This window comes from Electrona antarctica (assembly GCF_951216825.1).
Source record: "Electrona antarctica genome assembly, chromosome: 18".
Classification (NCBI taxonomy): domain Eukaryota; kingdom Metazoa; phylum Chordata; class Actinopteri; order Myctophiformes; family Myctophidae; genus Electrona; species Electrona antarctica.
Window position 1 is genome coordinate 36,938,290 of NC_136799.1, and position 25,544 is coordinate 36,963,833.

Below are 25,544 nucleotides of genomic sequence, written 5' to 3' on the forward strand. Positions count from 1 at the left end.
GAATCTTACATGAGTGCAAAAAAACAATGAATGAATGAATGAATGAATGAATGGATGGATGGATGGATGGATGGATGGATGGATGGATGGATGGATGGATGGATGGATGGATGGATGGATGAATGAATGAATGAATGAATGAATGAATGAATGATGTAAGTAGGATACCACGTAAACATCTGTCTAAACAACATTATATCCAACCCATTTAGACCTGAGGCCGATTCTAAAAACTAACCGGTTTCTGAAAACCTTCAAATTCTTATTCAAAAATAAAACTATAAAATAATTATGTTGCTACATGTGTAGCAACAACTAATGAGACACAAAGCTAGCTCCCGGATTGAAAGTTATAACAACCTATAGGTCTAAATGGGCTACAATTATTAACATTAAGTGGTCAAGAAAAATCTAATCTAAATAACAAACGTGACCAAGTAACCCACACATCTTTATAGTTAGTATAACTATAAAAAAAAGAAGAAGGTGCGTGACAAAAGTGATCCTTTTGTGATTACCTTTGTACATCGTTGACCAATCGGGTCTGGAGGAGCAGGTCACGCCTGGGCAGCAGGTGATCGCAGATGAGGTTCTGATTGGTTCGCACGGCCACCCCGTTACACACGCACAGCGAGCACAGGACATCCAGGATCTGTAGAGGGGCGGGTGAGGATGGGTGATTTATACAGAATCTGATTCATACAGTAATGGTCTTATTTCTTTTTGCTTATTTTGGCATTAAATGATCACTTCACTGTCATCTGGGGACACCCCCCCAACCCCAAATCTAAACAAAGCCAATGGCTTTCTGCAGCTTCAATTACCAAATGATACGTTCAGGGTGATGTATGGGCCAGCAGTGGAGAGCATGGACGCAGATCTAATTTCAATGTTAACAAATTGATGCACAACGAGGATACACTCCGCATCTATGCAACGAGGCCAGCTCTCGTCAAAAGATGGATGTTGCTGTGGGCGCAGTGAAGAGGAGTCGCTGTGACAAAGACACAGGGGAACCAATTTAATAGCAGTCCTTTTGGTATCATAGAGCTGTGTCGTGGTTCCTAATGAACTTAAGAGAGACTGGACTGCAGATAAAGGCAACAGAGTCGGTCGATTTGTGCAATATCACTTTATGACAACATCCTGAACACATTCGCCCTGTTTATTTGCACTTCTATAACATTTTTTCCCTGTTATTTACCTGCACTCTGCTGAGCAAGAGCGTGATTTTTGTTCATGAATGCGTGTTCATTTGTCACTGTCCAACGCACCTGCAACGATGTGAATGTGATATATATATATATTTTTTTTTTGCAAAGCCTGTTATTTAAGCAATATTACACAAGAGGGTGTGCGTTATTGGCACTCCAGTGATGCGCAGGATAGAGGCGGAGTCGAGTTCCGAATGAATCACTGAGTTGACAATAATCACGATAACGCACGTCGCACACCCTCGAGTCACATTGCGATTATACAACATTTACCATCACAATAAACCATATCAAAATGTATTCATATCCGGTCCGGCTCTAGGGTGTTTTTTTTAGGGGCGCTAGCCCCTCCTATGTCCAGCTTTGAGGGTTTGAGTAAACACAAACACTGAAGACAAAAGTGTGTAAACACAAACATTGAAGACAAAAGTGAAGACGCAAATTGTGATTGACCAGAATGAGATGATGTATGATGACGTATGATGATAAGAGCACCCCTCACTTCACATGGGTGTGATTTTATTCTACTAAACAATGGGGTCTGGGGACTAAATGATCAATAGTTAGGAACCCTTACGCTAACTCTGGGAGTGTACTCATTTGTACACTCCCAAATGGACCCTTGCAGGTCTGTAACTCTGGGAGTGTACTCATTTGTACACTCCCAAATGGACCCTTGCAGGTCTGTAACTCTGGGAGTGTACTCATTTGTACACTCCCAAATGGACCCTTGCAGGTCTGTAACTCTGGGAGTGTACTCATTTGTACACTCCCAAATGGACCCTTGCAGGTCTGTAACTCTTTGAGTGTGCTCATTTGTACACTCCCAAATGGACCCTTGCAGGTCTGTAACTTTGGGAGTGTACTCAGAGTGTACTCATTTGTACACTCCCGAATGGACCGTTGCAGGTCTGTAACTCTAGGAGTGTACTCATTTGTACACTCCCAAATGGACCCTTGCAGGTCTGTAACTCTGGAAGTGTACTCATTTGTACACTCCCAAATGGACCCTTGCAGGTCTGTAACTCTGGGAGTGTACTCATTTGTACACTCCCAAATGGACCCTTGCAGGTCTGTAACTCTGGGAGTGTACTCATTTGTACACTCCCAAATGGACCCTTGCAGGTCTGTAACTCTGGGAGTGTACTCATTTGTACACTCCCAAATGGACCCTTGCAGGTCTGTAACTGTGGGAGTGTAATCATTTGTACACTCCCAAATGGACCCTTGCAGGTCTGTAACTGTGGGAGTGTACTCATTTGTACACTCCCAAATGGACCCTTGCAGGTCTGTAACTCTGGGAGTGTACTCATTTGTACACTCCCAAATGGACCCTTGCAGGTCTGTAACTCTGGGAGTGTACTCATTTGTACACTCCCAAATGGACCCTTGCAGGTCTGTAACTCTGGGAGTGTGCTCATTTGTACACTCCCAAATGGACCCTTGCAGGTCTGTAACTCTGGGAGTGTGCTCATTTGTACACTCCCAAATGGACCCTTGCAGGTCTGTAACTCTGGGAGTGTGCTCATTTGTACACTCCCAAATGGACCCTTGCAGGTCTGTAACTCTGGGAGTGTATAAATGAACCAAATGGACCCTTGCAGGTCTGTAACTAGGGAAGTGTACAAATGGAACCCAGTGGACCCTTAAAGGTCTGTAACTACTAACTAGTGGAGGGTGAAAATGAAACCAAATGTACCCTTACATGTCTGTAATTAGGGGAGTGTACAAATGGAACAAATGGACCCTTACAGGTCTGTAATTAGGGGAGTGTACAAATGGAACAGTGATGTTCAATGCTTGAGACCTTTGACTGACAGTAGCTCTGACCAATTGCGTCAAAGAGAAAATGTTTGAACCCGCCCCCCGGGAAACAAGATCCATACACAGCATCTCCAGACTCAAATACCACACGACAGTGTGATTTGAGTCTGGCTTATTAGCCAGGCTACCATTTTGGTTCCATCTGTACACCCCCATAGGGTGTCTGTGGCTTAACACAGACCAAACTGGGGGGTCCTTGAAATCGAAAGGGTTGAGAATCAGTGCTCTAGTGAACGTGCAGTACTTCTGGGGTATATCGACATACAGTGGTCGGCACTCACCTTGTGGTTGCGTCCGTGCTTGTAGAGCAGTGAGATTATGGACTTGATGTGTCCTCTCTGGATGATGTGGAGGGCCTCTGGACTCTCGTTTAGGATGCAGTGGAGAACCTCCAGGATGCCTTGTGGGGAGGGGGGGGGGGGGGGGGGGCATCATCATCAATTATTAGTCACCAGCCACAGAGGACAGAGTGTGTGTGTGTGTGTGTGTGTGTGTGTGTGTGTGTGTGTGTGTGTGGTGCTACACACGCCAAAGGACACTCCATAAAGAGGCTGCCTCCACAATGCCTTGAAGGAGAGAACGAGGATTGCCTGCGGTACTTTTAATTGCGTGGTACAACAGGTTTTAACGTGTTGCACATTTATATGAGGCGAACAGGGCATGATCTGTTAAACGCCTTTAAAATCCTGCCGTTGATCGCAGAGTGGCGAGAGAGGAGGCATGTATAAGGAGAGAGTGAGTGGTGTAACCTTTTAATGATCTCCCACCAGGAGATGCTGCTTTCAGCCCTGTATGTGTGAGTGCGTGAGTGAAAGAATATGGCTGTCGGTCCGTCTGCAGCATAGACTGTGAGCAGACCAGTGACGTCACCCCTTGGTTTCTACAGAACAGTAGTGAAGACACTTCTCACCAATTCAATCACCCAATCCGGGGTAAAAAACTAACCCGTGCTAAAAACTAACTCGGGTTACAAATCACCCGTGGCTCCTGACATGTGCTGCGGGTTAAGCCATTTAGGCCTAACGTCGAAATTAAAAAATAATAATAATATATATTCAAAGATTTGAGGTACATTTTCACGATTTTTCAAAAATAGCAGACCTACAAGTTCATAGCGCGGCACTCGGTGCCGCGCTATGAGCTTGTAGATCTGCTATTTTTCAATAGCTAAAGTATAACAATGCTTTAAAACACCAAAAGGGGTACCCGCCCAAAATGGGTTAAAACGAACCCGTGGCAGGTTAAAAAATCACCTGTGGCGTCTGCATATGGTTAGGTTAGGGTTTTGGTTAGGGTGTCGAAGTCTGTTGGTATGTCTAACCAAAGACATGCACCCGAGCAGAAACTGATGCTAATGTTTTTGTTTTTTCAGGCTGCCATATCGATACGGTGGGAAATGCTGTGTGTGACGTGGCTTAAAAAACTAAAAAACATCAGCATCAGTTTCTGCTCGACAGTTACGATATATATATTTATTTCCTTGTATCGCGTATACATATCGACTGTGAGTTTGTAGGCAATACCCAGCCCTACTGCTATTGGCTGCAACTGCAGCGAGGGCCTTCTTTTGAACGCATAGTGATCAAAAAAAGACTTTTAACTAGCGATTGAAAACACAATGTAAACATAAGTATTTCTGAAAATGTTCACTACGGTATTAAAATTAAAGTTAAATGAACCCATTTTGGGCTGGAACCCCTTTTGGTGTTAGCATTGTTATGCTTTAGCTATTGAAAAATAGCAGATCTACAAGCTCATAGCGCGCCACCGAGTGGCGCGCTACGAGCTTGTAGGTCTGCTATTTTTGAAAAATCGAAGAACGACTGACATAGAAACATAGCTTTTTCAGAAAACTGTCAGGATGTAGAAGACATTTTTAGAATCTGATCTCAGGTCAAAATGGGTTAAAGTTAAATTAAAGTCCGGCCAAAACCTCATCCAGTTGAATGGAGTGAGAATAATGGAGAAAGGAGGTTTGTGACCGGCAGACAGCAGTGACATGCACGTATACCTGAGGACGACTCCAGTCTCTCCAGCTTGCTGACCAACCAGTCCAGGTTGTTGGAGAACTGAGTGCAGTTGTTCCTGTTCCCTCGAATCAACGCCGCTACGGGACACATGGTGCAGATTATAAGTCAAATATGAACACAAACATTATCTTGCAGTATGATGTTAGCCTCGCATAGCGATACTATATATCAGGATATTAGTCTCGTCCCTCTCAGTGCCCCATATTGTGTGTGTGTGTGTGTGTGTGTGTGTGTGTGTGTGTGTGTGTGTGTGTGTGTGTGATGTGTGTGTGTCTCGAATACAGATGCCGCCATCGGCATGTGTGCGTGCATGCACTGCATGCGTGAGTTCGTTCATGCGTGTGTGCAATGTGCAATGTGCATACAGTATACACACACCTGCAGGTGAGCTTAAGATTTACACAGTGGATGAGAGAAGCTTTCAAAGAATCAACTTCCATTATGTTGTCACCCAGTTGCCTTTCAGTGTCTATTTCAGTAAGACTCTAAAAGAGGCACACTGGCCATCTATCAGTCTCTGGTTCAGCCTGTGTTCTTAACCTTGGAGTCAGCGTGAGGACGGCGGTGAGGGTCATTCATTGTATTCATTGTATTGTTGATTTAAGAGGGTTTATCATGATGGTTGAGATGTGGGGAAAGGTGGAGGTTATTCTAAAGCGCATAGTTCTGATTGGCTGGTTTCCTTTTAGTACACGTGATAAAATACACTATAACCTTTGTGTTATTATGTGTTTGTTTGTGAAAAGTTGGAAGTTGCTCTTCCTGGTAGCCGGGGACTACTTTCTTGTAGAAGTAGTGAATTATATTAATACGTTTTTTTTAAATTGGGACAAATATAATTTTAAAAAAAGCAATAAGCCATGATGCAAGGTCTCACTTTATCTCTGTTTTATATGCCCATCAGCCATTATAAAATACTCTGTAATCTGTGTGTGTGTGTGTGTGTGTGTGTGTGTGTGTGTGTGTGGTTCCGCCACCATAGACATTATTATTTGGGGGTTGTTGACATGAAAAGGTTGACCGATATGGTCTGAAGGAGCCAACACAATGCAATAATGATACAATGTCCCCCAAACCCCCACAATGTACACAATGCAATAATGATACAATGTCCCCCAAACCCCCACAATGTACACAATGCAATAATGATACAATGTCCCCCAAACCCCCACAATGTACACAATGCAATAATGATACAATGTCCCCCAAACCCCCACAATGTACACAATGCAATAATGATACAATGTCCCCCAAACCCCCACAATGTACACAATGCAATAATGATACAATGTCCCCCAAACCCCCACAATGTACACAATGCAATAATGATACAATGTCCCCCAAACCCCCACAATGTACACAATGCAATAATGATACAATGTCCCCCAAACCCCCACAATGTACACAATGCAGTAATGATACAATGTCCCCCAAACCCCCACAATGTACACAATGCAATAATGATGCAATGTCCCCCAAACCCCCACAATGTACACAATGCAATAATGATACAATGCCCCCCAAACCCCCACAATGTACACAATGCAATAATGATACAATGTCCCCCAAACCCCCACAATGTACACAATGCAATAATGATACAATGTCCCCCAAACCCCCACAATGTACACAATGCAATAATGATACAATGCCCCCCAAACCCCCACAATGTACACAATGCAATAATGATACAATGTCCCCCAAACCCCCACAATGTACACAATGCAATAATGATACAATGCCCCCCAAACCCCCACAATGTACACAATGCAATAATGATACAATGTCCCCCAAACCCCCACAATGTACACAATGCAATAATGATACAATGTCCCCCAAACCCCCACAATGTACACAATGCAATAATGATACAATGCCCCCCAAACCCCCACAATGTCCACAATGCAATAATGATACAATGCCCCCCAAACCCCCACAATGTACACAATGCAATAATGATACAATGTCCCCCAAACCCCCACAATGTACACAATGCAATAATGATACAATGCCCCCCAAACCCCCACAATGTACACAATGCAATAATGATACAATGTCCCCCAAACCCCCACAATGTACATAATGCAATAAGGATACAATTCCCCCCAAACCCCCACAATGTACACAATGCAATAATGATACAATGTCCCCCAAACCCCCACAATGTACACAATGCAATAATGATACAATGTCCCCCAAACCCCCACAATGTACACAATGCAATAATGATACAATGCCCCCCAAACCCCCACAATGCACACAATGCAATAATGATACAATTCCCCCCAAACCCCCACAATGTACACAATGCAATAATGATACAATGCCCCCCAAACCCCCACAATGCACACAATGCAATAATGATACAATTCCCCCCAAACCCCCACAATGCACACAATGCAATAATGATACAATGACCCCCAAACCCCCACAATGTACACAATGCAATAATGATACAATGTCCCCCAAACCCCCACAATGTACACAATGCAATAATGATACAATGTCCCCCAAACCCCCACAATGTACACAATGCAATAATGATACAATGTCCCCCAAACCCCCACAATGTACACAATGCAATAATGATACAATGTCCCCCAAACCCCCACAATGTACACAATGCAATAATGATACAATGTCCCCCAAACCCCCACAATGTACACAATGCAATAATGATACAATGTCCCCCAAACCCCCACAATGCACACAATGCAATAATGATACAATGCCCCCCAAACCCCCACAATGCACACAATGCAATAATGATACAATGTCCCCCAAACCCCCACAATGTACACAATGCAATAATGATACAATGTCCCCCAAACCCCCACAATGTACACAATGCAATAATGATACAATGCCCCCCAAACCCCCACAATGCACACAATGCAATAATGATACAATGCCCCCCAAACCCCCACAATGTACTGTTGTGAATTATCTCTCTGCTGTCCGAATGGCAGCCTCTGGTGGACATTTCCCCTCCCCTGCATCCAAAATGACACAGGTGTTTGCCATCACACCACTCAACTCAATGACCAATCCCAGTTTAGGTGTGCCCTATATAAGCCATCACTCACTCCACAGCCCTCACTCAGTCTCCAGCCTTCACACAGGCAACATGCAGCACCTGCAGATCTCCCTGAGTCTACCTATTACTCCAGCCATGCGTACTTGACCAATGTAAGCCCTTATGTTCTGTATTGACTTGATGTATTCTATGTTGATCACTTTGCCATATACTATGATTGTTCACATACAGTATGTTCTAGTGTATAAATGCCCAGTGTACCTGTTTATACACATCCATTCTGTTGCCATATGTTCTGAGTTATATCTGATTTACTTGTCATTCATATAGTTAATATGTATTCCATTTCTTATCTCTTGCTTGTAGAAACCATGGATTAAGGAGAAAATAAACTACCACATTGTTGAAATATACCTTGGTGTCACCTATACTCTCTCTGACCGGGGATACTTGGGTGGTCAGCTCATAGCCCACAAACACAACCAGAGAATATTTATTAGTACACAATGCAATAATGATACAATTCCCCCCAAACCCCCACAATGTACACAATGCAATAATGATACAATGTCCCCAAACCCCCACAATGTACACAATGCAATAATGATACAATGTCCCCCAAACCCCCACAATGTACACAATGCAATAATGATACAATGTCCCCCAAACCCCCACAATGTACACAATGCAATAATGATACAATGTCCCCCAAACCCCCACAATGTACACAATGCAATAATGATACAATGTCCCCCAAACCCCCACAATGTACACAATGCAATAATGATACAATGTCCCCCAAACCCCCACAATGTACACAATGCAATAATGATACAATGTCCCCCAAACCCCCACAAGGTACACAATGCAATAATGATACAATGTCCCCCAAACCCCCACAATGTACACAATGCAATAATGATACAATGTCCCCCAAACCCCCACAATGTACACAATGCAATAATGATACAATGTCCCCCAAACCCCCACAATGTACACAATGCAATAATGATACAATGTCCCCCAAACCCCCACAATGTACACAATGCAATAATGATACAATGTCCCCCAAACCCCCACAAGGTACACAATGCAATAATGATACAATGTCCCCCAAACCCCCACAATGTACACAATGCAATAATGATACAATGTCCCCCAAACCCCCACAATGTACACAATGCAATAATGATACAATGTCCCCCAAACCCCCACAATGTACACAATGCAATAATGATACAATGTCCCCCAAACCCCCACAATGTACACAATGCAATAATGATACAATGTCCCCCAAACCCCCACAATGTACACAATGCAATAATGATACAATGTCCCCCAAACCCCCACAATGTACACAATGCAATAAGGATACAATGTCCCCCAAACCCCCACAATGTACACAATGCAATAAGGATACAATGTCCCCCAAACCCCCACAATGTACACAATGCAATAATGATACAATGTCCCCCAAACCCCCACAATGTACACAATGCAATAATGATACAATGTCCCCCAAACCCCCACAATGTACACAATGCAATAATGATACAATGTCCCCCAAACCCCCACAATGTACACAATGCAATAATGATACAATGTCCCCCAAACCCCCACAATGTACACAATGCAATAATGATACAATGTCCCCCAAACCCCCACAATGTACACAATGCAATAATGATACAATGTCCCCCAAACCCCCACAATGTACACACTGCAATAATGATACAATGTCCCCCAAACCCCCACAATGTACACAATGCAATAATGATACAATGTCCCCCAAACCCCCACAATGTACACAATGCAATAAGGATACAATTCCCCCCAAACCCCCACAATGTACACAATGCAATAATGACACAACGTTACCCAAAAGTGGGCGTCTGAAATGCATGGCCGCTTCGTTGACCTCATTCATATTAACTAAGAAGACGCTCAAGATAGATGGAACGACACAAGCAGAGAACAAACGCACGCACGTGCACGGACGCACACGCCCTAGCCGAAACCAGCAGGGTCGTTGAACGCAGACATGCAGGGAGGAGAGAAGACTCGCATCCCAAATCCACTTAGCGCCGCTCCATTAGCAGGTGTGTGCGGAGGAGGAGGAGAGACGAGACGAGACGAGACGTGGTCGGCACACTAATGGTGGTGGTGGGGCAGGGAGGGGGTCAGTGAAAACACCAGTTGAAGGACACCGCTGGCGGAGAGCCACGCGCCATAACCACTTGATGCTCGATCCTTATATTAGTCTGGGAGGAACATTCTCTACTGTAGCGCTACAAGCTTGCACATGGACAATTCTCGCCAAATAGATTTTAGTGTCAACTAGAATATATAGGGTTTTTAACATGACAACTAAGAAAAAAGCTCCATATGGAAGCGAAACAAATACAATGGCAGAAACAGGTGACAGGTGTCAGGTGACAAACAGTGACGGCTATGTTTCAGCCAAACAAGGAGGGAAATTGCTACATTTTGCCAGTCGTGTCATTTTAGTGAATGGCGTCTGTGTTTGACAGAGCTGCAGTTTCAAGAGGTTATGAATCACAGCGCAACGCTACGGTATGTTATTGCAATTGAAGAAGCCGGGAGGGGAGTGTCGTCTGTGTCGCTGCACAAACAGTATAAGTCGTTAACGACCGAGTAAATTGGGAGAGGAAAAAAAGAGTCCACGTAATGCTTTTGCACATCAATTAGTTCTCCCTATAGATCAAGGACAAACGGTCGTTTCCACGGCAAACCCAAATGATCTAAGACAGTGGTTCCCAAACCTTTTAGCTCAACACCCAGAAGGGGAATTAGACATTTGCTCGGGACACAAACTAGTGAAAATAGCAGACCCTCCTTTACACAGGGGTGTGATATTTAACGTGTTGTGTCGTCTTTAGTTTTTGTGTCTTATATTCATGTCCATTTTGCATAATCATTTGTAATTGTTATGCTATGTTGTGTGTGTGTGCTTATTCAGCACAAATTCCATTTAGCTTTTATTGTTGTGATAAATGTCTGTGAATGTCTATTTTGCTTTTATTGTTATGATTGAGGTTTTGGTGTCTACGTTGCGTTTATTGTGGTGATTAATGTTAATTGTGATTTATTTTTTTGGGTGACTGATAAGGATCTAAATTAAACAATAAAACTACAAACAGTATAGGAGCAAAACAAAATCCACCAAAGAGAACGACGAGGAGAGGAATTCCTGCTTCCTCATCCATTCCGTTTGGGGGTCCCCGGGGGGTCCCCGGACGTTCCAGACCCACAGGAATGCAGCCACGGTGCCGGCCCAGTTCCGGTGAGCCGCCCTCGTCCGAAACGGTTGAAAAATAACAGAGTTCCGTGTGTGTGTGTTACTCAAATGTTTTAATTTAAAGAGGGAGTGCCAAAATGTTTGTATTTTTTCAGTTTTTCATGTGTCTATGAGGTGACAGTACTTCATTACTCACATGCACGTCCCTCCCTCCCTCCCTCCCTCCCTCCCTCCCTCCATCTCTCCCTCCCTCCCTCCCTCTCTCCCTCTCTCTGTCTCTCGAGTGTGGAATTGCTTAGCAGGCAACAGTGCAACACTCTCTCTCTCTGTTTCTAGCTCAACAACGCCACTTTAGCACACACACACACACACACACAGACACACTACTATCTGGTAGGGTCTGTGTGCATGCGTGTGCATACGTGCGTTTGTTTGTGTGCGCATGTGTGTGTGTGTGTGTGTGTGTGTGTGTGTGTGTGTGTGTGTGTGTGTGTGTGTGTGTGTGTGTGTGTGAGTGTTTATCTGTTGGCTTGATGTCCTGGAAGGACCTCACACAATTTTCGAAATTTCTTTTACATATTAAGCCAATCATCTCCCAAGTGTGCGCGACTGCGCGTGCACTGTGTTTTCTTAGAACAGCATTCTGGGTAACAGTTCTGTAAAGGGCTGTTTAGTTTACATGATGAGTCGGCTATATTTCCACTGCTCTCTTTCTCTCTGCTAATACACAGAGCTCACCGCTGCTGTATTGAACTGCAGCAACTCAAGCGCCATTTATAGTTAGTTTCACACCTGCGTTGTGCATTCTCTCTATACAGACAGCATAGAATAGACCAGGGGTTCTCAACGTTTTTGGCCGGGGACCCCCGGAAATGCTTTGGCAACGTCTCGGGACCCCCGCCCCGCCCCCTCCCGACCCCCAATATAAATTGACTGCTACAATAACCTTAAACCACTTTGGGCGGGAACCCCTTTTGATGTTTTAAGCATTGTTATAATTTAGCTATTGAAAAATAGCAGATCTACAAGCTCATAGCGCGCCACCGAGTGGCGCGCTACGAGCTTGTAGGTCTGCTATTTTTTTTAAATCGTGAAAAAATAAATAAAAAAATAAATCTTTTTTTTTCTTTTAAATAATTTGGGGACCCCCTAAAATAATTTGGCGACCCCCCGAGGGGTCGCGACCCACGGGTTGAGAACCCCTGCTGTATTGAACTGCAGCAACTCAAGCGCGATTTATAGTTAGTTTCACACCTGCGTTGTGCACCTATGTGCATTCTCTCTATACAGACAGCATAGAATAGACTATACCTCAGCTGTGTACTGCAGACAGACTAGGAATGAGATCAGTGGTGGGGAAAAGTACTCAAATGTTTTACTTAAGTAAAAGTATCATCATAGAAAGTCCAATATAGATGTCCGGAATTCAAAATGTACTTGAGTAAAATCAAAATGTACCAAAATGTACCCAAAAGTAACAGTAGTCATTACGCAGAATGTGTAAGTTTTCAAATGTAGGAACATATTTTGAAAATAGATCTACAAGTCGATGCGACACATTGTGAGCTTGTAGATCGGCTATTATTTTTCGAATGGTCGAAATGTATGACTGAAGTGGTTACTGTATGTTTTGTAATAATAATCAAAATCTACAAAGCAACTAGTAACGAAAGTTTTCAAATAAACGTAGTGGTGGAGTAAATGTACACTATTTGCCTCTGTCAATGTAGCGGAACAGTAGTGTAAATTGGAAATGCTCAAGTACAGTACGAGTACCTCAACATTGTACTTAAGCACAGTACTTAAGTAAATGTGCTTAGTTAAATGGTGCATTTATATAGCGCCTTTATCCAAGGCGCTTTACATAGATGTGTGCATTACATTCACCCATTCACATTCATACACCGATGGCGGAAGAAGCCATGCAAGGCACCAACCAGCACACCGGGAGCAATTAGGGGTTCAGTGTCTTGCTCAAGGACACTTCGACACTCTGGGAGAGCCCGGGATCGAACCTTGCGGTTACCATCCGGTCACTCTACCCCTGAGCCACCGCCACCCCCTGACTGACTGGATGAGATGTGGATCGTACCCAGTAGCTCGTACAGCAGGTTGAGGATGTCCTTCCAGGCGGCCCCCGCCTCAGAGCCGCCACACTCCTTGAAGTGGGCCGCGCTGTTGTACACGCTCAGGCGGTCGATGCAGTTGGACACCAGGGTCAACATGCCCTGTGGAACAGAAGCACAGCGGTACAATGATCGTTCATTTCGTCGGCCAAAACTATGACGAAAAGTGTCCGTCGACTACCTTTTTTCGCCGACAAAAAACAGATAAAAACTATGGATGACTAAAACAAGGACTAAATATACTGACAATTTCGTCAACAACTGAAATGTTAGTGAGGGACTAGTGCAGGAGATGAGATCCAGTAGCTCACATTGCGTCACTTCGTGCCGCTGCGAGCTTGTAGATCTGCTAAGATGTTGGAGAAATATCGAAAGCGTTTGGAAAGTTTTGAACACAAATGTTCTCTTCTGGGGGTGTCTGGCTGGCACAGAACGTAGGTCCACGGGTGGCACAATTTGGGGGTCCCCCCCCCCCCCCCCCCCCCCCCCCCAAGTTTGAGAACTACTGCTGTTGGGTGTACTGTGCTGTACTTGATCATTACGTACATGCAATGTGCAAATTATTAGGAACCCCGTGCTTTTTGTCATTAAATAAATTGACCCTTTGACCCCCGAATCTACCTTTTAAATCAGCTTCACCACATTGTAATGCAGGGGAACAGATTGTGTGTTAAAAGACAGCTGTAGTCTAAGGGAGATTAGAAGCCTAGAGACAATATATAAGACTTGAAATGTGCACATATAATATTAAATTACTACTAGGCTGTGAGAAAGAAATACATAATGCAACAAAAGTGTGTTCCAATGCAGCCAATGTAGATATTTAGTCATAAGCTCTTATTAACCCATTCTGAACGGGAACACACTTTTTGGTGTTTTAACTAAGCATTATGTTATACTTTAGCTATTGAAAAATAGCAGATCTACAAGCTCGTAGCTTGTAGATCTGCTATTTTTGAAAAAGCGTGAAAATGTGGCACAAATCTTTGAATATATATATTCTTTCAGAAGTGATGTGACGGAATTGCGTGACAAAGTAGGACCTTAAAGAAAAAAATCACACTCTTATCATCATACATCACATTCCGTGCTCAGCCAATCTTAATCATCACTATGGGGTACACTACACACAGACACACAAAGCTGGGCATAGGAGGGGCTAGCGCCCTTCCAAAATGTACAATAGGTTGAAATAATACGGAGATACAAGGTTTCCAGCCGACAGCGATGGTATCCTGTGAGAAAGAAACACACAATGCATTTGTAAAATATGAGTCAATAAAGTCAACCATCTTCAGTGCAATCCCTCTCCCAGAAGTCCCACTGGTGGCGGAGTCAAGGGTGATTTATACATCGCAGAGAAGTATCTAGTGATCAAGTATGCTAAAAGGAGGGCTCCGAGCTGGAAGGTGAAATTGCAAATGATTTATGCTCGCAGGAAAAGTCCTTAGTCAGTTGTCAACCATGACAAATTGACCTTCGAAATGGTAATGAGGGGCCGAGATGGGAAAGCACTATTTTGGGGGACTTATTTCCATATAATAAGATCTGAAAGTGGGCTGACAGATGAATTGTTTAATATTAAAGTGACCCGATGACATGCAAGAGACGGCAAAGGGAGCATAGTGTGCGCCAGTGTCAATTATGTAAACATGTACATATTCTATTATTTATGTATTTATGTTAATCTAATCGCAGCTTGAGGATCTGACGACATAAGGGAGATAATGATGTTTGTTTGAGTCTAGGGGAGCCTGGAGTTTAGACTTTGACACCAGAGGCAGCCGGAGAGGTAAGACATTTTAAGAAGTGATGGGAGTAATTTGGCATCGAGAGGCTCGAGCACGACTCATACTTTGCTGCGCTGACGGTGTCCCGCGCGTCGTGCTCTACTATTGTCTGCCGTTCTCAGCGAGCAGGAATTAGGCTTTAGACTCGTATCCCCAAAACTGCTGACACCTTCGATGTGTTATTGAAACGCAGTGCAAAGAAGTGTGTGATCTGGCATTTACATCCGTGCCAGTTGGCAACGTTGGTCCGAAATCTGCCTCACGCACATCCTCATGGACGTACTTAGTGAAATGACCTCTGTCGCAGTCGGAACCCCTGACTCCAGGGCTTCTATTAGCTTACAGCCCTGGACAGCAGCTCTGAGGTCAGGTGTTATTACATTACACGGACCACGTCGCTTCCACACCGAAGGGTGAATATCACCCGTGGTGGTTGAAGGATAAACTTATGTAATTTAGATAGCAATTTATGTAGACATAGCACTCTACAGTGTATACTTACTTGTTGCCTTATTGTACAGATTTTCTACTGTTAGACAGATGTTAGGTTCTTTCAGTAGCTTCCTTATGATTCTGGATGACTATTTTTTATGTATTTGATGTATTACCATGTGTTGTTCTTGCTTACTGTAAGTCGCTCTGCATTAAGAGCATCTGCTAAATGCCTACATTGTAAATTGTAGAAGTAGTGGTGGGTACAATGTACAAATAATACTAATGATAATGTTACAAGTAAAAGTCCTGTATAATTTTTTTGAATGGCATCTCGCGCGCGCGTGCACACACACACACACACACACACACACACACACACACACACACACACACACACACACACACACACACACACACACACACACACACACACACACACACACACACACACACACACACACACACACACACACACACACACACACACACACACACACACACACACACACACACACACTTTGACCTGATGGTCCAGATTCAATGAGCAAGCAAGGCAGGCTCTTTTAGCTCAATGGTAAAAAGAAAATGTCACCACTTGCGCAGGAAACCAGGTTCAAATCAGGTTCAAAGGCTTTAACCAAATAAAACTGGAAGAGCATTGCAGTGTCATTTTAGATAGTGTTGGCTATTCAAAAATAGCAGACCACAGAGGTGCCATTCCAACTCTTTCTGATCTTTTCCTGAAGGTTTTCTGAAAACGCATGTTTTCCCTGCAGGATTTATTCACTGATTAGTCTAGCCAATTATACTGCTTCACTACTGAAAATAATTGTCCAGCAGAGGAACTCTATCTATTCAGGGAATCTGAATAGAATTAACATAAATCACCTTTTGGCCCTTTCTCACTGACAATGTTCTGTTTCTAACAATTTACTGAATTGCCAATGGTTCTCAAACGGCACAACTGTATCTAGAAGCTCACAGCTCGCGAGCTTGTACGTCTTCTGCGAAAAACTCTTGAAAGTGCTTGAAAGATGTTGAATAATTTTGAACAACGAAAAAGTTTGAGAACTACTGATTTCGAAGGCACTTAGTTATACTTTCACCACTGGGGAGAATAAAAAAATGAAAATAATAAAAAATAAAAATAAAAATATCACCTCTTGTTTGAAGAGGTTCTGGCGGTTTTTGAGCGAGCGCAGCTTGATCTGCTTCTCCTCGTGCTCCAGCTCGGCGTCCGGGAGCCTGAAGTAGGCGATGAGGTCATTGAGGGTCTGGAGAACCTCCTCTATGGGCAGCGCCAGGAACGCTCTGTTCTTCACCCCGAGAGAGTCCAGGTCCCTGGAGGACACAAGTTCACTTTTTAATGGAATTCATTTTGGTCATTTTTGAGCCGTGCCAAGCGCAAGTGTGTGTGTGTGACTGTGTGTGACTGTGTGTGACTGTGTGTGTGTGTGTGTGTGTGTGTGTGTGTGTGTGTGTGTGCGCGTGCGTGCGTGCGTGTGTGCGTGCTAGGGCATTAAGCAACTAGTCGACTAGTTTACTAGTCGACTAGTAAACTAGTTTTTTTCCCGATTTTGTAGGCCTCAAGATCAGGTAGATTATAGTTATAGTCACCATGTACACAGTTTTTAAATGTACAAATATTTATTTCCAAAAAAAACAAACATAATAGGTAGTTAAACAACTAGTCGACTAGTCGACTAGTAAACTAGGCAACTAGTCAACTAGTAAAAATGACTAGAAGTGAATGGCCTAGTGCGTGCGTGCGTGCGTGCGTGCGTGCGTGCGTGCGTTTGTGTATGTCCCTATGTCCATGTACGACCTATTGACCCCTGCAGCTGATGCTGATTGGGGTCGCATTCCAGGAAGAAGGGGTCATTACAACCCTTGTGCTTAACTTAACAAGTGTGCTTGACACCAAAGGCACCACTCGCTTCACAGTATTGTGATTTTAAAAACAAAACAGTTGTCTGAGCATGCAGTACAACTTAGTCAACAAGGTGACTGTTTGGCCGAAAAGGAATATGGGCTGAAGCCGAAGCTTATTTTGCCCACCTTATTACAAAAATGAATAAAATAAAATATCACAATAGCATAAAGAAAACACAAGCATATATACACAAGAAAATGAACTATAAATAACTATACTAATTATTATTTGTATTTATCTCCATACACACACACACACATAGCTGCCAAAAATATGCAGCCAAAAATAGCTGATTTACAAGTTCATACTTTTAGTCAATACTTCATACATAAAATATGTTTGATGGATATGCAATTTGATCTACCAATATTATAGCTGTGGCCGTTTTAAGCTCTGTTGACAAAAAATGCAAAAAATTAAAAATAAATACATTTAATAAAAATTTCAGAGCCCTTTGAATCTCGCCCCAGACTAGCCTGCAAAGATGTACGCACACAGACACAAAGGGAAAGAGAAAGAGATTGAGCATGTGGCAGGGCAATCTGGCGGTTGTGTGTGTGAAAGCTTTTTATCAGCTAAAGGTCAAACGCTGGATCTGGAAGCAGCGAGAGCGTGTCTGCTCACATTTATGTGACACTGAGTTGCTCTTTAGAAGATCCTCCAAGAGAAATAAATTCAACCAAGACAACCCGACTAAAGTGGACTTTGAGAGGCAGAGGAACAATGATAAACACAGCAGTGAGCAAGGATTTAATCCAGACTCTGCGGCACGCAATCAAGCCCAATCCAAACAACCCAAAAGCCTTAATGTTTTTCACATCCCTCCACTGCCCCCTTCACCTAGCCTGGCGCAGCCACACTAAACCCGCCCCTATTGCAGCGCAGTGGTATATTAGTATCGCAACGCGAGGCTACCCTTCACCTCCATTCATTCTCATTCTCATTCTCATTCTCTCTCTCTCTCTCTCTCTCTCTCTCTCTCTCTCTCTCTCTCTCTCTCTCTCTCTCTCTCTCTCTCTCTCTCTCTCTCTCTCTCTCTCTCTCTCTCTCTCTCTCTCTCTCTCTCTCTCTCTCTCTCTCTCTCTCTCTCTCTCTCTCTCTCTCTCTCTCTCTACCAAACAATCACACACACACACACACTTATGCTGCATTCACACTGGCAGCTACAAAAGAAACAAAACTACAAAGCAACAGAGCTTCTATCGCAGAGTCGCTGTTGAAGTTGTCGTACAACGCGTTCAGTAATGTCTAGTCGAGCGCGTGTCCAACGCTATAAAGGAAAGTAAATACAAATAACAATGAACTGGCTGATGGCAGTTCATTTGTATCCTCCATCACAAGCAGGCATTGTGTGGGGAGAGAAGGCGAATGGCCCATTACAACTGGGAAAGCGTCATTTTAGATTTTTGCGTTGGCTATTCCAAATATCCAGGAAGATATACAAGCTCAGAGCACGGCACAATGTGACACGCTACTGTAAGCTTGTATATCTGCTACTTTTGAGGATTTTAGAAAAAGCTTCAAAGTGTGAGAACTACTGATTTAGAAGGCATTTATAGACTCGGCCTCAGGCCTTAATGTGTGGACAGAGATGTGTGGACTTAAACCCTGTTCACACTTACTGGGAATGCTGCCAATTTAATCTTATATTTCATTGTGGCACATCCATATAAGCACTGCTGCAGGATAAAAAATGTATAATAGTGAAGAAAAAAAAAGAGAGTCAGCACGACAGCTGTAATGTGCAATGTTTTGGCCAACATTTTGGCCAAAACGTGATTTGCGAAGCAGCAGCTGTTGTGCGGAGTGCGGACACATATTTAGTTCTCATATTAATGCTGAATGCCGGCATTCAGTGATATAATATGACATCATGCTAACCACAAGAACGTCTGCATTATCATCATCACGTAAGTGTAAACGCAGCTTTCTAGAGAGAAAGTGCATTAATAAGACAGAGGGAGAAATAAATCTCTCTCGCTGACGGCTCCCCCGCCGATGTTCTTAATCATGAACTTTTCACAATTCTCCTCCCACTTGCGTTCACACAGGCAACGAAACGGCACTAAATAGACTGAGATTATATGAGCTAGAATATGGACCCGAAGAGAGGTTACGACGATGACAACAAAACACTTAGTCCACCCTCAACGTTCATCCAGGCTGAAGTGCGGCTTCCGCTGGCTTGAATAAAAATAGCCGGCTGTCCTGACTTGAACGGGGGTGACAGGGGGGAGCGTGTGTGCATGCTATTTATATAATGGGAGGGGGGGGGGGGGGGGGGGCGTCTTGAGGCTGAACTGGCACCGCCGTGACAGGAAAACAGTGAGGCGTAGGAAGCTGCAAACGTGAGGACAAATCTGTGCTCTGTGCTCCGATCGATTCTTTTTTTTTTTCCTCCAATGTAATTTTATTGAGGCTCTGAAATTTCACAGCTGTTCGATCGCAATACAATGCATGTAGAACCACCCATTTTTTTAGTGGTGAAAACCACTCCTACAACTGGCTTTGTTAGTCTGTCTGTCTGTCTGTGCAGAAAAAATGAGCATGGTTGCTACGGTCACCCAGTTCACCCGGGTGTGATTTCATTACGTCAGACATTACGTCAGACCACAGCTGATCAGGCTATATAAGACCTTACACCACTCAGTTCACACAGGTGTGATTTTTTTTAACACAGCCAGTTCAAAATGTACAAAATGATTAAATGTTGTCCAATGGGAGAGGGAACGTTGTATGCCTGTCGTGACTATTTTGTTTACGTCCTGCTTGTGCATGCTTGAAAGGCATGCTTGGAAATTGGACTTCACCGTGAAACCTCGCCATGATGATGGCCGGCAGGCGGAAAAGATCACAGATTTGACAGCCAAGATGATAGCCGAAGATGCCCAACATTGCCCATGAGTGTTGTCGAGGGGAAAGGCTTCCGTGACCCGATGGCATTTCTCAAAACAGAATACACCATGCTCTGCACTATGAGAGACGAGAGAGAACGTATGCCGAGGTAACCGGAACGCTCGCCCCAAAACACACTTGCCTACATTTCTTTCCACAGACGGCTCGCTGTTTTGGGGCGAGCATTCTAGAGAATAATACCTCCCCAATAAAAGCCTTGATGCAGCGTAGTTTTGCTGATTTCAAAAATATGAATTCATTCAACCTTTATTCAAATTCTCGGAGAGACCATTGAGGGAACCCCTCATTTACAATGATGCCGATATTACATACAAAAAACAGTAATACAACAACAATATTAGTTACAACAAACCGTTAATACAATTATATATTCAGCAATCAGTTAAAACAGCAACATACAGGTGATGGACGGTTATTGAGTAAATTCCTAAAATGACCAATTGATGCCAGGGTATTAAGTTTAAGTTCTTGTTGCAAGACATTCCAAGAATCAGGTGCACCGATGCTGAAAGCAGCCTTTCCAAGTTCAGAGTTGGCAAAAGGGACCAGAAGGCCTAGCCAATCACTGGAGCGAGTTACAATGCGACTAGGTTTCTGATGTAACATGGATGAATGTGAGTGTACGTATACTTTTGTCTGTATACCTTGGTTATCCCACGCGGACATTCTATTCTCATCACAGCCCACGAGAGAGCGAGACACGCTATTATTGGGAAGGTATTATTCTTTCGGTTTGAGGGTTCCTCAAAACATATGATGTAAGATATTATCATCTTCTCCCGACCGGATCATAAAACTGAAAAGCAATGCTGCCCAGGCTAGATGATGATAGGCAACAGCTGTGTATGAGGTGAACGGCGTACCTGATGAATCTGCTGAAGAGGCGCGTTGTGTTGCGGATGATGCGGGCGGCGCGGGACTCCTCGTGCTGACAGCGCTGGAGGGCCAGCCCGTCATCCATGTGACCCTCTGAGTGCAGACAGGCCTGCACAGGGACGGACAGGAACAGAGAGACAGGGGGTAAGAGAGACAGAGAGAGAAAACGAGAGAGAGACACACCACGCACACACCACGCAGACTGTGGGTAGTGGGGCAGACAGTAGCCGCAATTTGCAACTCTAGATTTTTTTATAATGGGATGGATCTAGAGTTGCAATACCCTCCATTGACTCCCCACTCATCATTTTGCGTTTGCGATCTGCTTGTCTTAAACGACGTTAAACTCACCAACATTGCAGCTGTAGTCCAAGCTTGAATTATTCTCTTTCAATCTGCCGAGCTTGTTTTTCATAAAAATCCCCCGTAGACATGTTATGAGCTACTTTCTGTCAAGAAATTCTGTGCAAGTGATTCTTTTTCTAAGTGCTGGAGTTTGGAAGCGCTCGTCGTAAGTCACTGAACGTCCCTGCATGCATCTGTTTCGCATTTGCACATAATGCAGGAGGCAGCAGCGCGACCCCTTAATACAAACGAGCGCTTCCAAACTCCAACATTTCTTCTTCTTGACAGAAAGTAGCTCATAACATGTCTACGGGGGATTTTTATGAAAAACAAGCTCGGCAGATTGAAAGAGAATAATTCAAGCTTGGACTACAGCTGCAATGTTGGTGAGTTTAACGTCGTTTAAGACAAGCAGATCGCAAACGCAAAATGATGAGTGGGGAGTCAATGGAGGGTATTGCAACTCTAGATTCATCCCATTATAAAAAAAATCTAGAGTTGCAAATTGCGGCTAGGCAGACAGGTCCTATCATGATATAATGTCAATACTGTTGATGAATGCATTCACAATTTATTCACAACATATTCAGGTTTCATAATGATGTGCAAATGAAATGATACACACAGACTTGCAGGGAAAACAGTTAGTTTATTGTAACCTGTGGTTAGCTCATTGTGTGTCACTGGTATGGCCTCTCCAGTGCTGGCACTCTTTACTTCTGTCGGAATCTGAACTGCTGAACCAGAGCAGGGCTCAGCCATTCAGCTTAAGAAGGGGGGGAAGGTGCCAAGTACTGTTGAGGAGTAGGGGTGTTCCACAATGTTGATGAGCAAAGTATTTCTATTATCTTTGGAAATTAATGCAAACCCAAATGATGTTTAGTCTAAAATAGAACATCCATTTATTTGGTTACTTATTCATGTTCAGCGGATATCTGTGAGCTTGTAGATAAGCTGTTTAGATTCAATTGCTTCTCTGTTAGTGGTAGGATCCTCTCCTATTAAAGGGAGACTGCAGGCAGAGCTAGACACCGTCTCCACACCATAGCGCAAAACTTTCTTAAGCTGCGCACTTCTTAAGCTGCGCGCAGCTTAAATTCTGAGTTTTTAGACAGCTGGTGGATGGAAAAGAAGCTCCACCTCCGCCGAAGACTTGAGCGGAGGAGAGCGTTTCCGGGAATCTGGCCGTCGCGCAAGTATTCGGCGGAGGTGGAGCTTAATTTCCATCCACCAGCTGTCTAAAAACTCAAGCTTTAAGCAGCGCGCAGCCGAGAACGTGCGCAGCTCTTTTGACCGTGTGGCAGCACCTAGTCAGTTGGACGGCCTGTGTGAATGTGGAAGAGCAGAAACTGTTGTCCACGCCCTATTTGACAGCACAATAATTGCATTGTATGTAGCCATAGCACATCATAGTAAATATGTATAGCATAGTATAGTATACTGTATATGTATAGTTAATATGTATAGTGTCATTATATAGATATGTTCTAGTTACGTTCTTAGCTTACGCATGTTTCTTGATAAATGCATTTTATATATGTGATGTATTCCCTTACTTTTGTTCTTGCCTAATGTAAATCGCTCTGGATTAAGAGCGTCTGCTAAATGCCTAAATTGTAAATTGTAGTGTGAGAGCTACAGGGCAGAAAGAGCTCAGCTATGTGAGGAGCTAGCCAATATCGGGATACCCACTGTGGAGTACAAGTCCCTGTTCAGCCGAGGAAAGGAGCATCATGCCGTGGAGAGGAGCGTCTTGGCCTTCCTCCACAATACAGACCTCTATAAGAGGATATAGAGCACCGAGCGGAGTATCAGCCTGAACGGTGGAGGGCAGTAATACGCGAAAGCGTCTACACTGCCGGAAATCCCAACAGAAGAAGAAGAAGAAGAAGAAGAAGGAGCTGTCAGTTATGCTCGGGCAGGCAACATGCTGACAGCCCAGTGAGAGAGCTGCTAGGGCCCATTTCATGGGCATAGCCTAGTGCAGTTTTGTTATTATTATTTTGAGTTTTGAGTTCTTTATTTTGGATTTTGGCCAGTATTATTTTTGCTGTTTGATATATTTTCACTGTGAATATCTGCACTGGAGCTGGAGTTGGGAGAAATAAAATGCACAAAAAGCATCGCTGACTGTTTTTGGAGCCTTGGCCTTGGCATACGTTGCATACAACTTATGCAACGTAGTCATGATACTTTTACTTAAGTTAAACATTTGAGTACTTTTTCCACCACTGGTCATGACCCTGCTGTATGAAGGCAGTGGTTCTCAAACCGTTTAGTTTCTAGGAACCCCAGTTCAGTATACCAGACCACATGGAACCAAATGGATCCACAAGGTTCTATTTGGTTTTTGTGTACACTCTTTTGAATCATCACCTACAGTACCTATATAGAGAATTGCTCGAGTCCATATGGATTTTAATATATTGTGCTAGTAAGTACTAGTCTTCTCTTAAAAAATCATTTTTTTATAGCATTTGTGTATCTACGTATTGTGATTTTTTTTGGTCTTTTAACCACTGCACAAAAGAAACTTCTGAAAGGGCAAATAAAGCACTTTGAAGTGAAGTTGAACCAAGTTTTAAGTGGGCACTCGTACCCTGAGAGAGAGCATAATAACAATAATAAACTGTATTCCTACAGCACTTTCTGAAACAAGGTTACAAGGTATTTTTACAAAAAAAAGAAGAAAAAAAAAGATTAACATTACAGCAGCATAACAATAAAGAGACAAAAAAATAGTAAAAGTAGAATAAACAAATCCAGACATAAAATCAATACCATCAAATAACAGAAGACACAAAAAAGGCATAATGTGATATTAAACAGATGAAGATGAAGCAGCCACTGAATAGACAGGATGAAAAGAGCCTGGGCATGAAAGCAGGACTTCAGAAGTGAGGAGAAGGAAGACAAGACAAGCCTCAGATGATTCTCAAATAGTGTGTTTGACCCGCAAAAGCCTGGTCGTCCGTCCCATAATGAGGTGAATTGTAGGAATGACCAAGAGGGCTCTACCTGAGGATCTAAGGCTGCATTCAGACTAGCTTGCCAAAAGAAATTACCTCCCCATTGTTTTTTGCAAGGTGCTTGAAAAGCGCCTGGACTACATTTACACCCACCACTACTGACGACCGTAAAGACGACTTCAGTGGCGACTTCAGTGGCGACTTCAGTGGCGACTTTAGTGACGACCTAGTCATGATTGGCTGCCTCCAAGCCAATGATAGTCTGAACGGCATAAAAACCCATACTCTGAACTCACACAGTGAGTGAACCAATAATAGAACGAAAGAGAACTAGTAAAAGTGCCCCTCTGGGCACAGGTCTCCACCAAGCCAGGTCAGGTTGTGGCCTCCTGGTGGCGCTATAATAGGCCAATGTGAAAAGGGTGCAATTTCTTCATACGCCTTTGATGGCAATTGGATGATTTGAGGCATTTTGTTCCAAAAATGTGTTTTGCAAAAATCAACCTGTTGGTGGCGCTATAACAGGCCAATGTGAAAAGGGTGGGATATATTTCTCGGCCTAGTAAGAAAATGTGTGAAAGATTTCACGTAAATTGCACGCTGCGTTCATGATTTGAGGCTTTTGTTCAAAACGGGGCAATCTTGCAAACTGTGAAAGCCAATTATAGCCAATTAGGATGGAATATGAAATATCGGACAGATCCGACTTGAGCACATGACTATAGAGATACTGTGTAACGATTTGTGAGATTTTTGGACAGAATCTGAAGGAGTAATATAAAAAAATGTG

General features: G+C 43.4%; 1 protein-coding gene across 1 annotated transcript in view; it reads right to left on the reverse strand.

Annotated features, from left to right (window-relative positions):
* The window catches only part of LOC306941876 (ryanodine receptor 3), a 302,817-nt gene that overhangs the window by 202,731 nt on the left and 74,542 nt on the right, over positions 1–25,544 (reverse strand). The window contains exons 12-17 of the mRNA XM_079527516.1: positions 21,428–21,549; positions 16,876–17,056; positions 13,457–13,592; positions 5,050–5,145; positions 3,320–3,438; positions 519–652 (exon numbers count right to left, since the gene is read on the reverse strand). Coding sequence (XP_079383642.1) covers positions 519–652; positions 3,320–3,438; positions 5,050–5,145; positions 13,457–13,592; positions 16,876–17,056; positions 21,428–21,549 — 788 coding nt within the window. The remainder of the gene's footprint in view (positions 1–518; positions 653–3,319; positions 3,439–5,049; positions 5,146–13,456; positions 13,593–16,875; positions 17,057–21,427; positions 21,550–25,544) is intronic.